At 44.9% G+C, this 18972-nt stretch overlaps 1 protein-coding gene and 1 long non-coding RNA gene across 5 annotated transcripts; one reads left to right on the top strand and one right to left on the bottom strand.

The window, feature by feature from the left end:
• Positions 1-3535: 3535 nt before the first annotated feature.
• Positions 3536-5657, bottom strand: LOC149350769 (uncharacterized). Of its 3 annotated transcripts, none has more exons than XR_016290446.1 (5): positions 5511-5657; positions 4811-4867; positions 4548-4698; positions 4267-4431; positions 3536-3892 (listed from the first exon to the last, which is right to left on the bottom strand). It is a non-coding gene; the product is annotated as an uncharacterized LOC149350769 (long non-coding RNA). The 3 variants fall into 3 exon arrangements; XR_016290445.1 differs by having other exon boundaries at positions 4811-4959; positions 5511-5655; XR_016290444.1 differs by having other exon boundaries at positions 4811-5648.
• Positions 5658-12038: 6381 nt separating this feature from the next.
• On the top strand, positions 12039-18293 carry LOC149350768 (tubulin beta chain-like). Of its 2 annotated transcripts, none has more exons than XM_089579908.1 (7): positions 12039-12191; positions 13323-13431; positions 14441-14548; positions 15804-16048; positions 16193-16392; positions 17458-17894; positions 18036-18293. In XM_089579908.1, the coding sequence occupies exons 1-7, from the start codon at positions 12135-12137 to the stop codon at positions 18215-18217; spliced, it is 1338 nt and encodes a 445-aa protein (XP_089436034.1). In that variant the 5' UTR covers positions 12039-12134; the 3' UTR covers positions 18218-18293. The 2 variants fall into 2 exon arrangements, with proteins under 2 accessions (XP_089436034.1, XP_089436033.1); XM_089579907.1 differs by having other exon boundaries at positions 14438-14548.
• Positions 18294-18972: the final 679 nt, after the last annotated feature.

Genomic DNA, 18972 nt, shown 5'->3' with positions numbered 1-18972 from the left:
AATGAGAGTCGATGTTGCGTTCCATTTGTCAAACCAAGAACAGGTTTAGGACAGTAGTTAGTTTTTCAATCGTGATGGATGGACTTTGATGATTGAAGATGATGGTGGTGATTTCGAGGTTTCAATGGTTCGGTGATTCGGCTGCACGTTGCGGAACAGACTATGTTATCTATAGTCTGTTCCGCAACGTGCAGCCGAATCACCGAACCATTGGAACCTCGAAATCACCACCATCATCTTCAATCATCAACGTCCATCCGTCACGATTGAAAAACTAACTACTTTCCTAAACCTGTTCTTGGTTTGACAAATGGAACGCAACATCGACTCTCATTTTATGCGATTCACTGACATGTTCACTAGCATATAGCAAAACCTAAACACTGGGACATGTGCTGAAGCTTTATTGAAAGCATCAATTCACAATTTCTGGAAGTAGTGAGCGAAAGGAATGTTCTACAGTTGTAACCGCGCAACCTAATTAGAACAGGTACCTGAAAACTGTTGCGGCGTGGCCGACAATAATGGTTGGTTCCGTCCATCATGCAGACTGAAATGCAGTATCTATGAACCGCATATATTAATTATTTCAATGTCCCATCGTTTTAAGTTCTTGGAGGGCAAAAAGACGTGCATATAGCCAGGCGGCGCTCAGGCTCAAAGACGTGAAAGACGTTGAAGTTTGCAGGCTCCCCTCCTGAAGGACATATCTTTTGCTACAACAACAACAACGACATATATTTGTGAGGCGAACAACAACAACAGCTGCCAAGCTGTCCCATCTCTTTGTTGCACCGACACTGCGACAAATCTGGTGGAACATTTCGGAAGTTTAAATCGTTCTGGTCGTCACTGAATATTCAACTGCCGTGCAAGTTCTACCCACCCTGGTTACGTTAGTGACGCATTCCATAGTATACTGTTAAGCAGCGCACTCCTTAAATAGTGTATCAAACAGAAAATACACTTATAGTGAGCAAAAAAAAATTGGCAATAGGGGGAAATTATGGCATAGAACAACTGGAACGCAACATCGACTCTCATTTTATGCGAATCACTGACATGTTCACTAGGATAGCAAAACCTAAAAACTGGGACATGTGCTGAAGCCTTCTTGAAATCATCAATTCACAATTACTGGAAGTAGTAAGCCAAAGGATTGCTCTACAGGAGTAACCGCGCAGCCTACGCTTCGAACAGGTACCTGAAAACTGTTGCGGCGTCGCCGACAACAATGGTTGGTTCCGTCCATCATGCAGATTGAAATGCCGTATCTATAAACCGCATCAATTAATTATTTCAATGTCCCATCGTTTTAAGTTCTCGGAGGGCAAAAAGACGTGCATAAAGCCAGGCGGCTCTCAGTCTCAAAGACGTGAAAGACGTTGAAGTTTCCTCCTGAAGGACATATCTTTTGCTACAACAACAACAACGACATATATTTTGTGAGGCGAACAACAACAACAGCTGCCAAGCTGCCCCATCTCTTTGTTGCACAAATCTGGTGGAAAATTTCGGAAGTTTAAATTTTTCTGGGCGTCACTGAATATCCAACTGCCGTGCAAGTCTAGGTTACGTTAGTGAAGCATTCCATGGCATACTGTCAAGCAGCGCACGCCTTAAATAGTGTATCAAAGAGAAAATACACTTATAGTGAGCAAAAAAAATTGGCAATACGGGGAAATTATGGCATAGAACAACTAGAACGCAACATCGACTCTCATTTTATGCGAATCACTGATATGTTCACTAGGATAGCAAAACCTAAAATCTGGGACATGTGCTGAAGCCTTCTTGAAATCATCAATTCACAATTAGTGGAAGTAGTAAGCCAAAGGAATGCTCTACAGGAGTAACCGCGCAACCTACGCTTAGAACAGGTACCTGAAAACTGGTGCGGCGTCGCCGACAACAATGGTTGGTTCCGTCCATCATGCAGATTGAAATGCCGTACCTATAAACCGCATCAATTAATTATTTCAATGTCACATCGTTTTAAGTTTTTGGAGGGCAAAAAGGCGTGCATATAGCCAGGCGGCGCTCAGGCTCAAAGACTTCGCTTGCGGCGCTCGAAGTGAAAGACGTTGAAGTTTGCAGGCTCCCCTCCCGAGGGACATATATTTTGTAATGCCAACAACAACAACCACAGCTGCCAAGCTCTCCCATCTCTTTGTTGTCAAAGGCACCGAGACAAATCTGGTGGAACATTTCGGATGTTTAAATCATTCTGGGCGTCACTGAATATCCAACTGCCGTGCAAGTTTTACCCACCCAGGTTACGTTAGTGAAGCATTCCATGGTACACCCACGAAACACAAAAAGCGCTAATAGACGTCTAAAAAAAGTATCGAAAAAAAAAGCTTGACATCTAGAAGAAGTTTCATCTGAGCAGTGTTTTAGACTTAGACGTTTACTAGCCCTCTATTAGCTCTGCTAACGCTACGCTTGTATACGGCTAGAAAACTTCTGAGGTAGAACTTTTCTAGAATTTTTTTAGACGTTCCTTTTTTTTTTCTGAAATCGGTGCCTGTAATATCTTACGCATTTCAAGACTGATTTTTAGTGCTGCCTTTAAACCCTCTAAATCAATAAAAATGTTAGTTCATTTTTCTGGTATACACTCAAAAATGAACTCAAAGCTGATTTGCAATGACCCGAACAATAAGCCCACATTACAAGGGATGTATGGCTGTAGTAATGAGCCATAAATGCATGTGCTAGCACACTTTTCAGTCACTGCGTTACCGTATTTTCCGGTGTATAAGACGCACCCTTGTATAAGACGCACCTGCCATATATGCAAGCTGTCACTGAAAAAGTTCGTATATAAGACGCACCCGTGTATAAGACGCACCCCAGTTTACCCAGTTAGGCTAGTGAGGCTTAATTAAACACGCTTGCGCGACTATCGCGAAATGCACCGTACCTGTGAGCAATTCTTCAGCAACGCTAAGTGATCGAAAAAGGCAACACTCACGCCATACCCGTCCACGTTTTAGCAAAAAAGAAAGAAAAAATGATACAGCTCCCCATATGTCCATAACAACATTTTATTTCTACTTGAAACCTTCGAAGTCTTCATCTTCAGATGCGCTATCAAAAGGTTCACCCATTTCTGGAAGCAACTCGGCTGAAACATGCACTACGTACACGGAGCAAAAAAAGTTGCAAAGGGTGACTAAAAAAGAACGCCGGCTTGTCTTGACAATGGCGAGAAGCGCGATTGTCACCATCTTTTGGCGCTTCTCATTACTTTTGCTTGGGGCCTCCGAAACAGCCGCGCGTTTGTGATCCCGGAAGTCGTCATCCCGCCGTTTCATGATAAAGATCACCTAGAATGTCGCGCACGGCGGTCCTGGTATTGAAGTATTAACCGTGTTACAACCGCGTTATTGGTAGTGATATTTTTTAGGTGAAAAAAGCTTGAGCATGAACCGGAGTAATCGATGAACTCGCAAAAAAGATGAAAAATTCGCATATAAGACGCACCCTTGTATAGGACGCACCAGCAAGATTTTCGAAAAAAAGCCGCGTCTTATACACCGGAAAATACGGTACTCTTTATTGAATCCAGTGCATACAACCACACAATAAAAGAAAGGGACCAGGAAATTAATGTTAGAAGCCATGGAGGAGGTAGCTTCACTGGTTTGGCTGACATTACAATGGTAAGCACTTGGATGGCGGGAAAGTGTCGAGCAGCAACCAATTGTTAAATCAAAAATTCATTTGGCCCCAGGCCTTGTTCACAACGGATGCGTTGATGATCAAGTTGCTGTGATGTGGATGGCAATGAAGAGCTCGCTAGGTGTTCCAAACATCGCTTTTCTTGCAAGGAGGATACCAACTAGGCGGTAACAAGGGGAAGTCAAATCCAGCTCTGTTCAGCAGCCTGCAGAAGTGAAAATTTAATATTAGAGTAACCAAAAGCACAGTCAGTCAGGTGCATGTAGAATGGCCAATGAGGAGTCGGAAGCAAGTAAGACCAGGAAATGGCAAGGAGTGACAGCACAGGCAATAAAATAAGCTAACCAAAAACATATATGCATATGATGTCATTGCAAGCGGCATTTTAGCAGAGTGCTACGGCTCACCATAAACTCAAGAAGTCAATCACTGTGGAGGCCTTTAACAGAAGCAAAATTCAAACAGCGTGCATGGACACTGAAAGCCAAGCAGTCAATAGCAAGTGCACTGCCTTACTGTGATGCACACTGTACTCATAGAACCTCCTAAGCTGCATCTTGCAAACAGGCTTTCTCTTACCTGCAGGATGTGGCTGAATCAAAAGTGGTTGATGGTTGACATCTTGCACCGTCGCATGAAAACATAGCAGAGATGCTGCTGTCCTGGTAATGCCTGCATCACTTCAGTATACACCAGAGATGTGTTAAATCTTGGACCTTAACTTGACAGCCACACAGGGCACATCTGAAAGATAAGACAAATAAAAGTGCATGTGTATAAGGTTCCTAACACTGCATTGCCAAAGAAGCCCTTTCTAATCTGTACGATGAAGCTCAAACAGTGGGCAAGAGATTACTTACACCACTGCACAAGAAGCATTAGTCCAGGTTCCCACCTCAGAACTGAAACAATCTCCAGGCCAAGTCGTCTGAACAACCAAGTACAAGGTGCTGCTATTAATTTGCGTGAAACTAGACCAGGTCCTTGCTCCTCCGGCCAACAGTTGGAGTTCTAAAGGACAAACAAATAATGGGGCATGTGGAATGAACATTAGCAAAGAGCCTAGACCTATACAAGAAATCATGAAGTGAAAGAAAGGGTGTCAGCTGCAAAGTGTGCTTACCAAGACTTGAGAAGTTGAGCAGGCAAGGAGGTCCCCTGAAAACCACTGTTGAACAGCCTGTACCCAAAACGAAATGTACACAGTGAAGTAGGGACAACGCCAGCTGTGCACGGTGCAATGGTTTTCCAAAAAAATAAAAGCTGCCATGCCTGCAAAGAGCCGTAGTACATCACTGCACTGTCAAACAGCCTGCACACATACAGAGCAGCACCACTGAGTAAACTACCTTTGTGCCGGGGCTCTCAATCGCAATGAAATAAAAGCTTGACGCAGTTAAGATAACCAACGCCTTTTTAACGCGAGTTTCACTGACGGCAATCACAGCAAGGCGAATTGGAGCACACAGGTGGCCAGATGAGAGTCCTTGGCAAGAATAAAACCGCGTAGGAAAAAATTCGCGCCTTACCAACGTACGCTTAAACAAAGCTGGTTGGTTTGAAGCTTTGTCACGTTCACCTTGTCATCGCCTTGGTAAAGAAAGCAACTCGCATGCGAGAGCAGCCTAGCTGTATCACTTTAACAAAAGCTCAAATACATGCAAATGCCCTGTTTTAATATATTCAACGCTGCACTTTGGTATGTAAAACACTGGCTGATATTGTTTTGTGTTTTGTAAACCAAAGGTTAAATCAGGCGCGTTAGTGGCTTAGCCGGCAAAGCCGACGCTTTCACCACAGAAGAGAAATGGAAGGTTGCTTACTTTTGCGGAAAACCAGGCTCACATCTCAGTGCAACACTGGTAGTAAACGATACCGCAGAAAAAGGGGAAAGAAAATGCAAACTGCAGCGGCGTGCCAACCAGCGCGGAAAAAACTGCGCAGCGAAGCTTACTACAACGTGCGCAGCATCCGCTTCGCGCGCGTAGCTATCGCTAGCCTCTGCAACGCCAAATGACCAAATGAAGTACTAAATTTCTAAACGTAAAAATAAACAAATCATCAAAGAACCAAAAAACAAATTGAATCTAATACTTTCAGGTAAAATAAGCACTTGAAGCTTCCATTTTTTCTGCTTTAAACGGTTAAAACCACTTTGGCAAACTATCCTGCATCGCCACCGTGCGGAGCGACACTAAACAGCAAGCTGCGGCGTGACTCAAGAAAGATTGCCTCCAAGATACGCCGCCACGAAAAGATAGCGCGCGGGTGATCTGCGCGATAAACCGCGCGAGCGAGCTCGGCGAAGGCGGCGGGAAGGCGGCGAAGGCAGCGTGCGCTGCGCCTGTCAATCCGCATGCTGCCGCCAGCTAGCCGAGGCGTAACAGAGGCGTTCGCAACATGCAGCAAATTTTTTCACTCGCGTAACTACCGTCGGCTTTCAGGGCCATTATATGTTACCTAAATCCAGTCTTACGAGTGGTGGGTTAGCTGCACTCGATGTGGAACGTGATTCGGGCTCCGTAGGAGAAAACGCGCTTTCTGTGTTCGAATACAAAGAGCGCGGTCTTTGCACCGGCGCGCCTGCTCTTCGAAACGTCAAGCAGGAGAGCCATCTAATTTATATGTGCCGTGATTTAAGCATGTTTAATCCACGGAGGCAACTCTCTGCTGATTGCTGGCGCATCTCCTTGACGTGGTCTCAAGTTCCACGTGTTAGAATCAAGTCTAGAAAACATCTGACTACAGATGTTTCACAGAAGTTTCACAGCAAACGTCTGACTGCAGATGTTTAAGAGACGTCGCAGAGGAAACTTCTTCTTGTCGACATCTATGAGACGTTTGAACACAGCGCAAGACGTTTGTAGTCATTTGAAGCTGTTCCGAGACGTTCGTAAGACGTTTAGTGTTTCGTGGGCACTGTCAAGCCGCGCACTCCTTAAATAGTGTATCAAGCAGAAAATACACTTATAGTGAGCAAAAAAAATCTGGCAATACGGGGAAATTATGGCATAGAACAACTGGAACGCAACATCGACTCTCATTTTATGCGAATCACTGACATGTTCACTAGGATAGCAAAACCTAAAAACTGGGACTTGTGCTGTAGCTTTCTTGAAAGCATGAATTCACAATTTCTGGAAGTAGTAAGCCAAAGGAATGCTCTACAGGAGTAACCGCGCAACCTACGCTTAGAACAGGTACCTGAAAACTGTTTCGGCGTGGCCGACAACAATGGTTGGTTCCGTCCATCATGCAGTTTGAAATGCCGTATCTATAAACCGCATCAATTAATTATTTCAATGTCTCATCGTTTTATGTTTTTGGAGGGCAAAAAGACGTGCATATAGCCAGGCGGCGCTCAGGCTCAAAGACGTCGCTTGCGGCGCTCGAAGTGAAAGACGTTGAAGTTTGCAGGCTCCCCTCCCGAGGGACATATATTTTGTAAGGCCAACAACAACAACGAAAGCTGCCAAGCTCTCCCATCTCTTTGTTGTCAAAGGCACCGAGACAAATCTGGTGGAACATTTGTTTAAATCATTCTGGGCGTCACTGAATATCCAACTGCCGTGCAAGTTTTACCCACCCAGGTTACGTTAGTGAAGCATTTTATGTAACACTGTCAAGCCGCGCACTCCTTAAATAGTGTATCAAGCAGAAAATACACTTATAGTGAGCAAAAAAAAAATCTGGCAATACGGAAAAATTATGGCATAGAACAACTGGAACGCAACATCGACTCTCATTTTATGCGAATCACTGATATGTTCACTAGGATAGCAAAACCTAAAAACTGGGACATGTGCTGAAGCTTTCTTGAAAGCATCAATTCACAATTACTGGAAGTAGTAAGCCAAAGGAAAGCTCTACAGGAGTAACCGCGCAACCTACGCTTAGAACAGGCACCTGAAAACTGTTCCGGCGCGTGGCCCACAACAATGGTTGGTTCCGTCCATCATGCAGATTGAAATGCCGTATCTATAAACCGCATCAATTAATTATTTCAATGTCCCATCGTTTTAAGTTCTCTGAGGGCAAAAAGACGTGCATATAGCCAGGCGGCGCTCAGGCTCAAATACGTCGCTTGCGGCGCTGGAAGTGAAAGACGTTGAAGTTTGCAGGCTCCCCTCCCGAGGGACATACATTTTGTAAGGCCAACAACAACAACGACAGCTGCCAAGCTCTCCCATCTCTTTGTTGTCAAAGACACCGAGACAAATCTGGTAGAACATTTCGGGTGTTTAAATCATTCTGGGCGTCACTGAATATCCAACTGCCGTGCAAGTTTTACCCACCCAGGTTAAGTTAGTGAAGCATTTGATGGTACACTGTCAAGCAGCGCACTCCTTAAATAGTGTATCAAACAGAAAATACACTTATAGTGAGCAAAAAAAATTGGCAATATGGGGAAATTATGGCATAGAACAACTGGAACGCAACATCGACTCACATTTTATGCGAATCACTGACATGTTCACTAGGATAGCAAAACCTAAAAACTGGGACATGTGCTGAAGCTTTCTTGAAAGCATCAATTCACAATTACTGGAAGTAGTAAGCCAAAGGAAAGCTCTACAGGAGTAACCGCGCAACCTACGCTTAGAACAGGTACCTGAAAACTGTTGCGGCGTGGCCGACAACAATGGTTGGTTCCGTCCATCATGCAGATTGAAATGCCGTATCTATAAACTGCATCAATTAATTATTTCAATGTCCCATCGTTTTAAGTTCTTGGAAGGCAAAAAGACGTGCACATAGCCAGGCGGCGCTCAGGCTCAAAGACGTGAAAGACGTTGAAGTTTGCAGGCTCCCCTCCTGAAGGACATATCTTTTGCTACAACAACAACAACAACAACAACGACATATATTTTGTGAGGCGAACAACAACAACAGCTGCCAAGCTGTCCCATCTCTTTGTTGCACCGACACCGCGACAAATCTGGTGGAACATTTCGGGTGTTTAAATCGTTCTGGGCGTCACTGAATATCCAATTGCCGTGCAAGTTTTACCCACCCAGGTTACGTTATTGAATCATTCCATGGTATACTGTCAAGCCGCGCACTCCTTAAATAGTGTACCAAACAGAAAATACACTTATAGTGAGAAAAAAAAAATTGGCAATAGGGGGAAATTATGGCATAGAACAACTGGAACGCAACATCGACTCTCATTTTATGCGAACCACTGATATGTTCACTAGGATAGCAAAACCTAAAAACTGGGACATGTGCTGTAGCTTTCCTGAAAGCATCAATTCACAATTTCTGGAAGTAGTAAGCCAAAGGAATGCTCTACAGGAGTAACCGCGCAACCTACGCTTAGAACAGGTACCTGAAAACTGTTGCGGCGTGGCCGACAACAATGGTTGGTTCCGTCCATCATGCAGATTGAAATGCCGTATCTATAAACCGCATGAATTAGTTATTTCAATGTCTCATCGTTTTAAGTTCTTGGAGGGCAAAAAGATGTGCATATAGGCTCAAAGACGTCGCTTGCGACGCTCGAAGTGAAAGACGAAGTTTGCAGGCTCCCCTCCCGAGGGACATATATTTTGTAAGGCCAACAACAAGAACGACAGCTGCCAAGCTCTCCCATCTCTTTGTTGTCAAAGGCACCGAGACAAATCTGGTGGAACATTTGTTTAAATCATTCTGGGCGTCACTGAATATCCAACTGCCGTGCAAGTTTTACCCACCCAGGTTACGTTAGTGAAGCATTTTATGTAACACTGTCAAGCCGCGCACTCCTTAAATAGTGTATCAAGCAGAAAATACACTTATAGTGAGCAAAAAAAAAAATCTGGCAATACGGAAAAATTATGGCATAGAACAACTGGAACGCAACATCGACTCTCATTTTATGCGAATCACTGATATGTTCACTAGGATAGCAAAACCTAAAAACTGGGACATGTGCTGAAGCTTTCTTGAAAGCATCAATTCACAATTACTGGAAGTAGTAAGCCAAAGGAAAGCTCTACAGGAGTAACCGCGCAACCTACGCTTAGAACAGGCACCTGAAAACTGTTCCGGCGCGTGGCCCACAACAATGGTTGGTTCCGTCCATCATGCAGATTGAAATGCCGTATCTATAAACCGCATCAATTAATTATTTCAATGTCCCATCGTTTTAAGTTCTCTGAGGGCAAAAAGACGTGCATATAGCCAGGCGGCGCTCAGGCTCAAATACGTCGCTTGCGGCGCTGGAAGTGAAAGACGTTGAAGTTTGCAGGCTCCCCTCCCGAGGGACATACATTTTGTAAGGCCAACAACAACAACGACAGCTGCCAAGCTCTCCCATCTCTTTGTTGTCAAAGACACCGAGACAAATCTGGTAGAACATTTCGGGTGTTTAAATCATTCTGGGCGTCACTGAATATCCAACTGCCGTGCAAGTTTTACCCACCCAGGTTAAGTTAGTGAAGCATTTGATGGTACACTGTCAAGCAGCGCACTCCTTAAATAGTGTATCAAACAGAAAATACACTTATAGTGAGCAAAAAAAATTGGCAATATGGGGAAATTATGGCATAGAACAACTGGAACGCAACATCGACTCACATTTTATGCGAATCACTGACATGTTCACTAGGATAGCAAAACCTAAAAACTGGGACATGTGCTGAAGCTTTCTTGAAAGCATCAATTCACAATTACTGGAAGTAGTAAGCCAAAGGAAAGCTCTACAGGAGTAACCGCGCAACCTACGCTTAGAACAGGTACCTGAAAACTGTTGCGGCGTGGCCGACAACAATGGTTGGTTCCGTCCATCATGCAGATTGAAATGCCGTATCTATAAACTGCATCAATTAATTATTTCAATGTCCCATCGTTTTAAGTTCTTGGAAGGCAAAAAGACGTGCACATAGCCAGGCGGCGCTCAGGCTCAAAGACGTGAAAGACGTTGAAGTTTGCAGGCTCCCCTCCTGAAGGACATATCTTTTGCTACAACAACAACAACAACAACAACGACATATATTTTGTGAGGCGAACAACAACAACAGCTGCCAAGCTGTCCCATCTCTTTGTTGCACCGACACCGCGACAAATCTGGTGGAACATTTCGGGTGTTTAAATCGTTCTGGGCGTCACTGAATATCCAATTGCCGTGCAAGTTTTACCCACCCAGGTTACGTTATTGAATCATTCCATGGTATACTGTCAAGCCGCGCACTCCTTAAATAGTGTACCAAACAGAAAATACACTTATAGTGAGAAAAAAAAAATTGGCAATAGGGGGAAATTATGGCATAGAACAACTGGAACGCAACATCGACTCTCATTTTATGCGAACCACTGATATGTTCACTAGGATAGCAAAACCTAAAAACTGGGACATGTGCTGTAGCTTTCCTGAAAGCATCAATTCACAATTTCTGGAAGTAGTAAGCCAAAGGAATGCTCTACAGGAGTAACCGCGCAACCTACGCTTAGAACAGGTACCTGAAAACTGTTGCGGCGTGGCCGACAACAATGGTTGGTTCCGTCCATCATGCAGATTGAAATGCCGTATCTATAAACCGCATGAATTAGTTATTTCAATGTCTCATCGTTTTAAGTTCTTGGAGGGCAAAAAGATGTGCATATAGGCTCAAAGACGTCGCTTGCGACGCTCGAAGTGAAAGACGAAGTTTGCAGGCTCCCCTCCCGAGGGACATATATTTTGTAAGGCCAACAACAAGAACGACAGCTGCCAAGCTCTCCCATCTCTTTGTTGTCAAAGACACCGAGACAAATCTGGTGGAACATTTCGGATGTTTAAATCATTCTGGGCGTCACTGAATATCCAACTGCCGTGCAAGTTTTACCCACCCAGGTTACGTTAGTGAAGCATTTGATGGTATACTGTCAAGCAGCGCACTCCTTAAATAGTGTATCAAACAGAAAAAACACTTATAGTGAGCAAAAAAAAAATCTGGCAATACGGGGAAATTATGGCATAGAACATACTTCGGGTTGCCCACGTAGCCTCGTGAGTCTATAATGTGCAACGACAATGAAAACAAAATCGGCAGATTTTACGCCTAAACAAATTCCGTTCTAGCGCGAATAATATTAAACGGTGGCACAACGAAAACAGAGTAAACCAGCCAGAGGCGCGCATGCGGCGACAACACCGTTCGCCCCTGCTGCTACAGGGAGAACCCCGTCCGTCAGGATACGTTTTGAAACAAGAAATAGTTCCTATTGCATTAGGAAGGTATTTTACGCTTCATTCGCTACGTGAGCTTAAGATCTGATAACCAAGTTCGCTAGTGTATTTTACTAAAAAAATTATTGCTCCCGCGCTTTTTTATTAGCTATCAAACTGCCACGCTTACGCGTAGGAACACAGATGTGCAAGAAGTGGTGCTGCGCCCCACGGCTATAAATGCCCTCGCCCCTACCCCGAGCCCGGCAGTCAGAATTTTGACAGGTCTTGCCCGGTGAAACATTGGAACCTCAAGATGCGTGAGATAGTGCACATTCAGGTGGGGCAGTGCGGAAACCAAATCGGCGCAAAGGTAAGTCACTGCTTACCGACGTGGATTATTTCGTGGCTCAAGCGCGTGCTGTTCTCTTCCTGACCGCACCAGTGTCCGTTCTGGTATGTTATGCGTTCAGATTCTGGTTGTCGGCACCGTTTTCGAAAATTTCGTTGCAGGATATCGGCGTAAGTATTGAGCTGTTTGGCAGCAGTCTCGTAATCACGTCTGCTGTGCGTGTGTTTGTGTGGATGGGGATATTGTACCGAGCGCACATTTTCAAATCTCTTGATCGCTGCTTTCGTTCTTGTGTAAACGTTTTACCGGCTGCTTGCGCTATGCGTTATATCTCTTTTTCATTGCGTCTGCTGCCTCATCTTGTGCAAATCGTTACTTTACTGCGGCATTCTGCATTGGAGGCGGGGTGCAGCATATCGCGAACACTGCAACCGTCTGATGCCCGTCGACCACCTAGGAGTGATGAGGGAGGTTGGGGAGCGTATTGCGCCAGTTTTTGATTCGTTATGTGGTGAAGCGATTTGAAAGGCTAATGTGCTATTGGCCATTAACGTATCTGCGAGTGGCGAGCTCCGTGATGCGTCACCGGTTAGATCAGAGAGCCCTAGAATGCCCGTTGTCATTGGGGACCGGTAGCAGCCATGCTACGTCGTTTGAAATCCAGTGACGCGCCACAGCGTGTTTCGCGCGAATTTTGAAGAAGTGTAGAGAAGTTTTGGTTCCGAGTCTTTCTTTTTTTGTTATAATTAGCAAGATATTGCTCTACTTAGAACAACTGTGTGGTATTCGCAGCCATAACCGCTATATAATTTACAATTGCATTTCTTCTCTCACGCTGTTTCGGTTTCAACAGCCGAACGAGGCATGAAACTGCACTATAGTTGCTGCTCACTGCAGCGATTGTGTTGCAATTTTTTTTATGCCTAACGTCACCCATACTGACCTTAGACTTTGCAGCTGTCATTTAGCTGTTTGAAATATCTACAGCATGAGATAACAAATTCAGTTATAAATTGTTTAACGGCCGTACGCAAATACCACGTGGTGATCCATGTACAGTAACGTCTTGCGCATCATTACAAAGAATATGTGCTGCAGCAGTCATCGCTGTTTGGATTGACATCATGCAAATTTGAATTTTCCTGTTTGCAGTTCTGGGAGGTGATCTCAGATGAACATGGTATTGACCCTACTGGCACATACCACGGTGACTCTGATCTCCAGTTAGAGCGTATCAATGTTTACTACAATGAAGCATCAGGTACTTGCCAATCTTTATTTCGGTCAATACTTTTAGTCATTGCATCGGGCGCGCCCTGCTGCTGTTTTGCTCTGTTAAAATGACGTCTGACCTGTAGCGGAACAGTTTAAGCGGTGCGCTCATGCATGGTTCGGACATGCTTTTTGCCATGCTCGCAGTGGAACTAGTGTTGTGGCCTTCAGTTCCTGGTGTTACAGTTCTGCTCGCTGTATTTCATTCCACGATAGCCACTATAGGACGGGCTAACAAATTAACGCTGACTTGTCTTGTATCGCCCTTTAGTGTTTCTGAATGGCTTTGTACTTGTCTTTGATGTCTAGCTATATATACTCAGTGTCATATTTAGTATTCTTTCCAATTTTTGTATAAATGCAGATATACAGCTCTTTGGTTCAGGATCTCTTGTAATTGGCATATGAAGTTATAAAGATGCACCTGACTTCTCACCAAAACTTCATTGACCTTTTTACAGTAGCATTACATGGATGGATTGAAGCTTTGGCTGTAATACAAGGAGTTGCTATTACAAGCTTAAACAGTGGAGACTAAAGCTGGTGCATTTACTGTGCTCAAAGAGGAATTCACAAATGCGAGCTGACTGCCATTGTCACATTGCCTCTGTTGCCTTTTGTGCAACTTTATAGATGCCTTCCACATGTCGAAAACAACCATCATTGTGTTCCATATATAACTGCCACCAAACATCAATGGTTCCAGTGGCAGCAAGTGGCTTGAACACAGTGAACATGTGTTGCTGTTCTCCTGCTTTGCGGCATTGTTAACAATTAGCACTCACTGCCTGTCAAATTCAATCCTTCTTGGAACTACTGTTTCAGTCTGTCAGTATTCTATTTGCTTGTCGTTATTTGTTGCATTGTTCTTCCTTTCCTTGCTTAGTTGCTGCCTTTTGTCTCATTGTTCTGACAACTATGTGTTCACTGCATGATGTAATTTCAAACACCCAGCCTCTCTTCTACCATTGAGTGCGATTTTCTTTTTGCTTGAGGAGGTAAATACGTGCCTCGGGCCATTCTGGTTGATCTGGAGCCGGGAACCATGGACTCTGTGCGGTCTGGACCCTTCGGACAGCTCTTCCGTCCAGACAACTTTGTCTTTGGTAAGCAGCTGCTCACTACTGTTGCAGTCGGCATCTATTCCTTCACTGTGCACTTAATTCTGAAACAGCTTGCGGGAAGATAACATTTTTATGCAGGCGATGTGTGGCTCAATGGTTGTGGCGCTCGGCTGCTGACCCGAAAGACGCGGGTGTGATCCCGGCCGAGGCAGCCGAATTTCGATGGAGGCGAAATTCTAGAGGCCCATGTACTGTGCGATGTCAGTGCACGTTAAAGAACCTTGGATGTCCAAAATTTCCAGAGCCCTTCACTATGGCGTCCCTCATACCCCTAGTCGCTTTGCACGTTAAACCCCATAAACCAGGTCAAATTTTTATGCTATGCCTTGAAGTGCTTTTCGATATTTCAATGCCTACAGTAGAGACCCATCTTCTCTCTGTCTGGCTAGCTGCTGCAAGATGTCCCATATGACTGTTCTAATGGAAAGTGGCCTTATAAGACTACTGTCTAAGGTCATTGACCCACTTAGGCTTGCGATACACAAGCTGTTGTTGCATGTACATCTGTTGCCTTTGGATTTTAGTGAATGCTGTTAATGGGCAATCCTCCAGGGCAGATGGTGATGGCATTATTGTCTGTCATGATCCAAAGCTTCAGTGGCCACTTGCCGGTGAATTGGAATATGAACTTGGCGGGACAAGGGAATGGGCACCCCAACTGTGCAGTCAAGTGATCCAGGTTGCCTAAAGAAACCTGTCTGTACGTGGTCTTGCAAGATAGGACTACAGCTGTAGCTTTTGCTTTTCCCCTGGAGGAGGGTGAAGTCCCCTTCTGGAATTTAGCTTACTCTTTCACTTGTGTTTAACCTTTGTTGCTGGCTTAACAAGTCTGCAAAAATTGTCTTTCTTTTTCCCCTAGTTTATTTTGCAACCTGTATTACCTGCTGCAGTGGCTTCATGGCTATGGTGTTCCAGCTGCTGAGCCCTAGGACAGAGGATCGAATCATGGCCGCTGCCTTTTGGCGCAGGCAAAATGCAGAAACTCCTGTGTGCTGTGCGATGTCAGTGCAGCTTTGGGATGCTAAACCCCATATACCATGCCATTCATTGGCTAAATCATTTACACAAGACTCTGCTTAACAGTTACGTTCGGGCATGTTCCTTTTTAGTTGCTGCTCACTCTTGCCTTCACATCAATTGGCCCTTCGCAGGTACTTCTGCGCCTGCTGCCAGCAGTATCCTTCTGTGTTGAATGTTTCCGTTCACAGTATACCCTTCTCCTTGTCTGCCTGTTCAGGCCAGAGTGGTGCTGGCAACAACTGGGCCAAGGGCCACTACACAGAGGGTGCGGAGCTGGTGGACTCGGTGCTTGATGTCGTCCGCAAAGAAGCTGAGGGGTGCGATTGCTTGCAAGGTTTTCAACTTACCCACTCCCTCGGTGGTGGCACTGGATCTGGCATGGGCACACTCCTCATCTCGAAGATTCGTGAAGAATATCCCGATCGGATCATGAACACCTTCAGCGTTGTCCCCTCCCCAAAGGTTTGTACCAACATCATTCCTACTGTTTGTACCATGTCTTCCATACTCTGGCCTCTCTTTAAGGTGTCTTCCTTTTGATTTCTCATTATTTTTATTGCTGTCTGTGTGCATCTGGTTCTCATGGTCTCTTTCACTTTCCACCAGGTTTCGGACACAGTCGTTGAGCCCTACAATGCCACCCTTTCCGTGCACCAGCTGGTCGAAAACACAGACGAGACCTATTGCATTGACAATGAGGCACTTTACGACATCTGCTTCCGAACCCTTAAGCTCACCACTCCCACCTATGGAGATCTCAACCACTTAGTCTCTGCAACGATGTCTGGTGTCACCACTTGCCTCAGGTGAGAGTTCAGTAGGTAACAGTTGCCCAAAAAGTTCAGTTGCAGTTGACACAGTTGTGCACAGTACTCCACTCTTTTGATAAGGATGACAGAGAGAGCACTCCTGTGACTTCAGAGTCTAGTGTAGTTGGAACTTCTCTTTAGTCCTCTGCCACAGTGCTCCTCGTAGGCTATATATGTGGAAGCTCTGTATATCCTTGGACGTGTGCCAATCGCAGCTTTTTTCCTTGTGCTCTTATGCAAATAGTCACCATTTGTTGTCAACACCTTTCGGAGCTCACCTATAAATTTTTAGGGCACACATTGACAGAGTAAAGGTAGGAACTCAAAGTTATTTTAGTAATATTAGGAAGCACGGATGCTACAGTGAGGTTTATGGCGGTGAGAGTGGGGAGGGCTTCCTCTTGGTGTAATATCTTCGCATTTTCTGTTGTCGCCAACTTCCACATTTACCTTGTGACCAGTAAGCAAGCTATACAGGTGCCATGTTGACTTAAGAATGGGCACTTTCTGATGTAGTGTGTGTGTGCTTTTGCAATGCTGTCTCACCCTGCATCGCATCGGCACTTTCATTAAACAGGAGCAGATGAACTTGAAAACAGGTTTCCCTGTATTATGTCCTTTGATTAGTCCTGAGTAGCGTACATGTCAAGGACTTAAAACTGCATCCATGTGCACAGCAAGAACTAATGTTCTTTTCGTCGTGAGTTTCCTTTAAAGGCTTCATTGCATTCAGAAGGGCCAGAGAAGCCCCCCCCCCCCCCCCCCCCCTTTTTTTTTTTTGCATGCTCTGAGAAGTATGTCCACCAGTAGTACCAGTACCAAACTTCAGTTGTTTTCCTGCAAGTACTGAAACTATTTTACAATTCAGTATTCATAAAAGTTCGGCTTCATGCAATTGACCCTGATGTGTACAATACACTTCAGGTGGTTGTTTGTGATAGTTTTACCCCTGTTGGTCCTTTGGCCTTGCAGTGCCACATGGCAATGTCAACCAATGGAAGCAAATTTGCCTTCTTGCTAATTTGCATCGGCACTTATCAAGGATCTTCACTTCCCTCCCAGGTTCCCTGGACAGCTCAACGCTGACCTTCGCAAACTGGCAGTCAACATGGTGCCCTTCCCGCGCTTGCATTTCTTCATGCCAGGCTTTGCCCCACTCACATCCCGAGGCAGCCAGCAGTACAGGGCCCTCACGGTACCAGAGCTGACGCAGCAAATGTTTGATGCGAAGAACATGATGGCTGCTTGCGACCCTCACCACGGACGTTACCTGACAGTCGCAGCTGTGTTCAGAGGTCGCATGAGTATGCGCGAGGTTGATGAGCAGATGCTTAACGTGCAAAACAAGAACTCTAGCTACTTCGTGGAATGGATCCCGAACAACGTAAAGACCGCTGTCTGCGACATCCCTCCTCGTGGTCTCAAGATGTCTGCTACTTTCATTGGAAACAGCACTGCCATTCAGGAGCTCTTCAAGCGCATCACTGAACAGTTCACTGGTCAGTATCCTGCTTGTTCTGAAACTACTCCTTTTATGTGCATGCTGTCATTAAACTGCCCATTTATGTCAGATTTTCTGGTTCAATGTATTGGTTATGTGGCTGATTTACCTGTGACCATTTTACTCTATACTTGTGCAGCCATGTTCCGTCGCAAGGCTTTCCTGCACTGGTACACTGGGGAAGGCATGGATGAAATGGAGTTCACAGAAGCAGAGTCCAACATGAACGACCTGGTGTCCGAGTACCAACAGTACCAGGAGGCCACGGCTGACGAAGAGGGGGAGTTTGAACATGAAGAGGAGGCCCAAGCAGAGGCTTGAATTTTTTTTTTGCTCTATTACTTTATGCAGGGGCATTTTTTTTTTGTTTGCTTGTAAATAAAGTGTATATATTTAATCCTGTCCTTAATTTCTCCTACTGCAAGTCTATATATATGCTTCAAAGCAGCCAGTTCTGTCTTTTAGTGTACCCTTTCAGCCTTCCCACCGTTTCCCAGAACTGTAGATAGGGATCGAGTTAGAGTTGAAAAACAACGTGGCAAATGGCCCTAAAAGGAGGCCTTCCAACTAATGCCATTGGCTGATTGCCATTTTTGACTATTGCCATTGATATTGGGAGGGGGAGCCACCTCTGAATGGCATTTGATGCTTTATGCTTGTTTTATCCATCTGCAATGCCTTCTTGCAGGCCTTGAATGAAAGCATATTAATGCTCAATCTGGTGGCTTTACCAAACCCTCAAAGGCTATCATCAGCTCTGCATATTTTTCGCTTGCTCGGTTGTGGCTGTTTCTGTTCTTAGATTCAGGGCAGTTGGGTCAGTGCAGATCTTGTATTGTGGGAGAGAGGAGGTTGATGAGATGAACTTTAATGGGACATGTAATGTGGAACAGGTAACAGTGGAGCAGATTCCAACAGGAAAGAAATTCCTAGGGGAAGGGGGCAGCAGAGCGTATAGTGGGGAAATGTACATTGGAGATAAACTCTATTGTTGCAGCTGTGGCTAGTATGGACGTGCCTATACTCTATTTCATACATAGCAGCAACGCTGTAGAAATAGTGCGCCCGCGAAACCA

Source organism: Amblyomma mixtum, chromosome 3 (genome assembly GCF_055824585.1).
Source record: "Amblyomma mixtum isolate Tamu chromosome 3, ASM5582458v1, whole genome shotgun sequence".
NCBI lineage: Eukaryota > Metazoa > Arthropoda > Arachnida > Ixodida > Ixodidae > Amblyomma > Amblyomma mixtum.
Note: the sequence above shows the minus strand (reverse complement) of the source record. Positions and strands in the feature narration are given on the sequence as shown.

Coding starts and splice junctions, on each gene's coding strand:
- LOC149350768 (XM_089579907.1), top strand. CDS start 12,135: ATGCGTGAGATAGTGCACATTCAGGTGGGGCAGTGCGGAAACCAAATC. Junction 13,432..14,437: donor TTACTACAATGAAGCATCAG/GTACTTGCCAAT, acceptor TTTTTGCTTGAG/GAGGTAAATACGTGCCTCGG. Junction 16,393..17,457: donor GGTGTCACCACTTGCCTCAG/GTGAGAGTTCAG, acceptor CTTCCCTCCCAG/GTTCCCTGGACAGCTCAACG.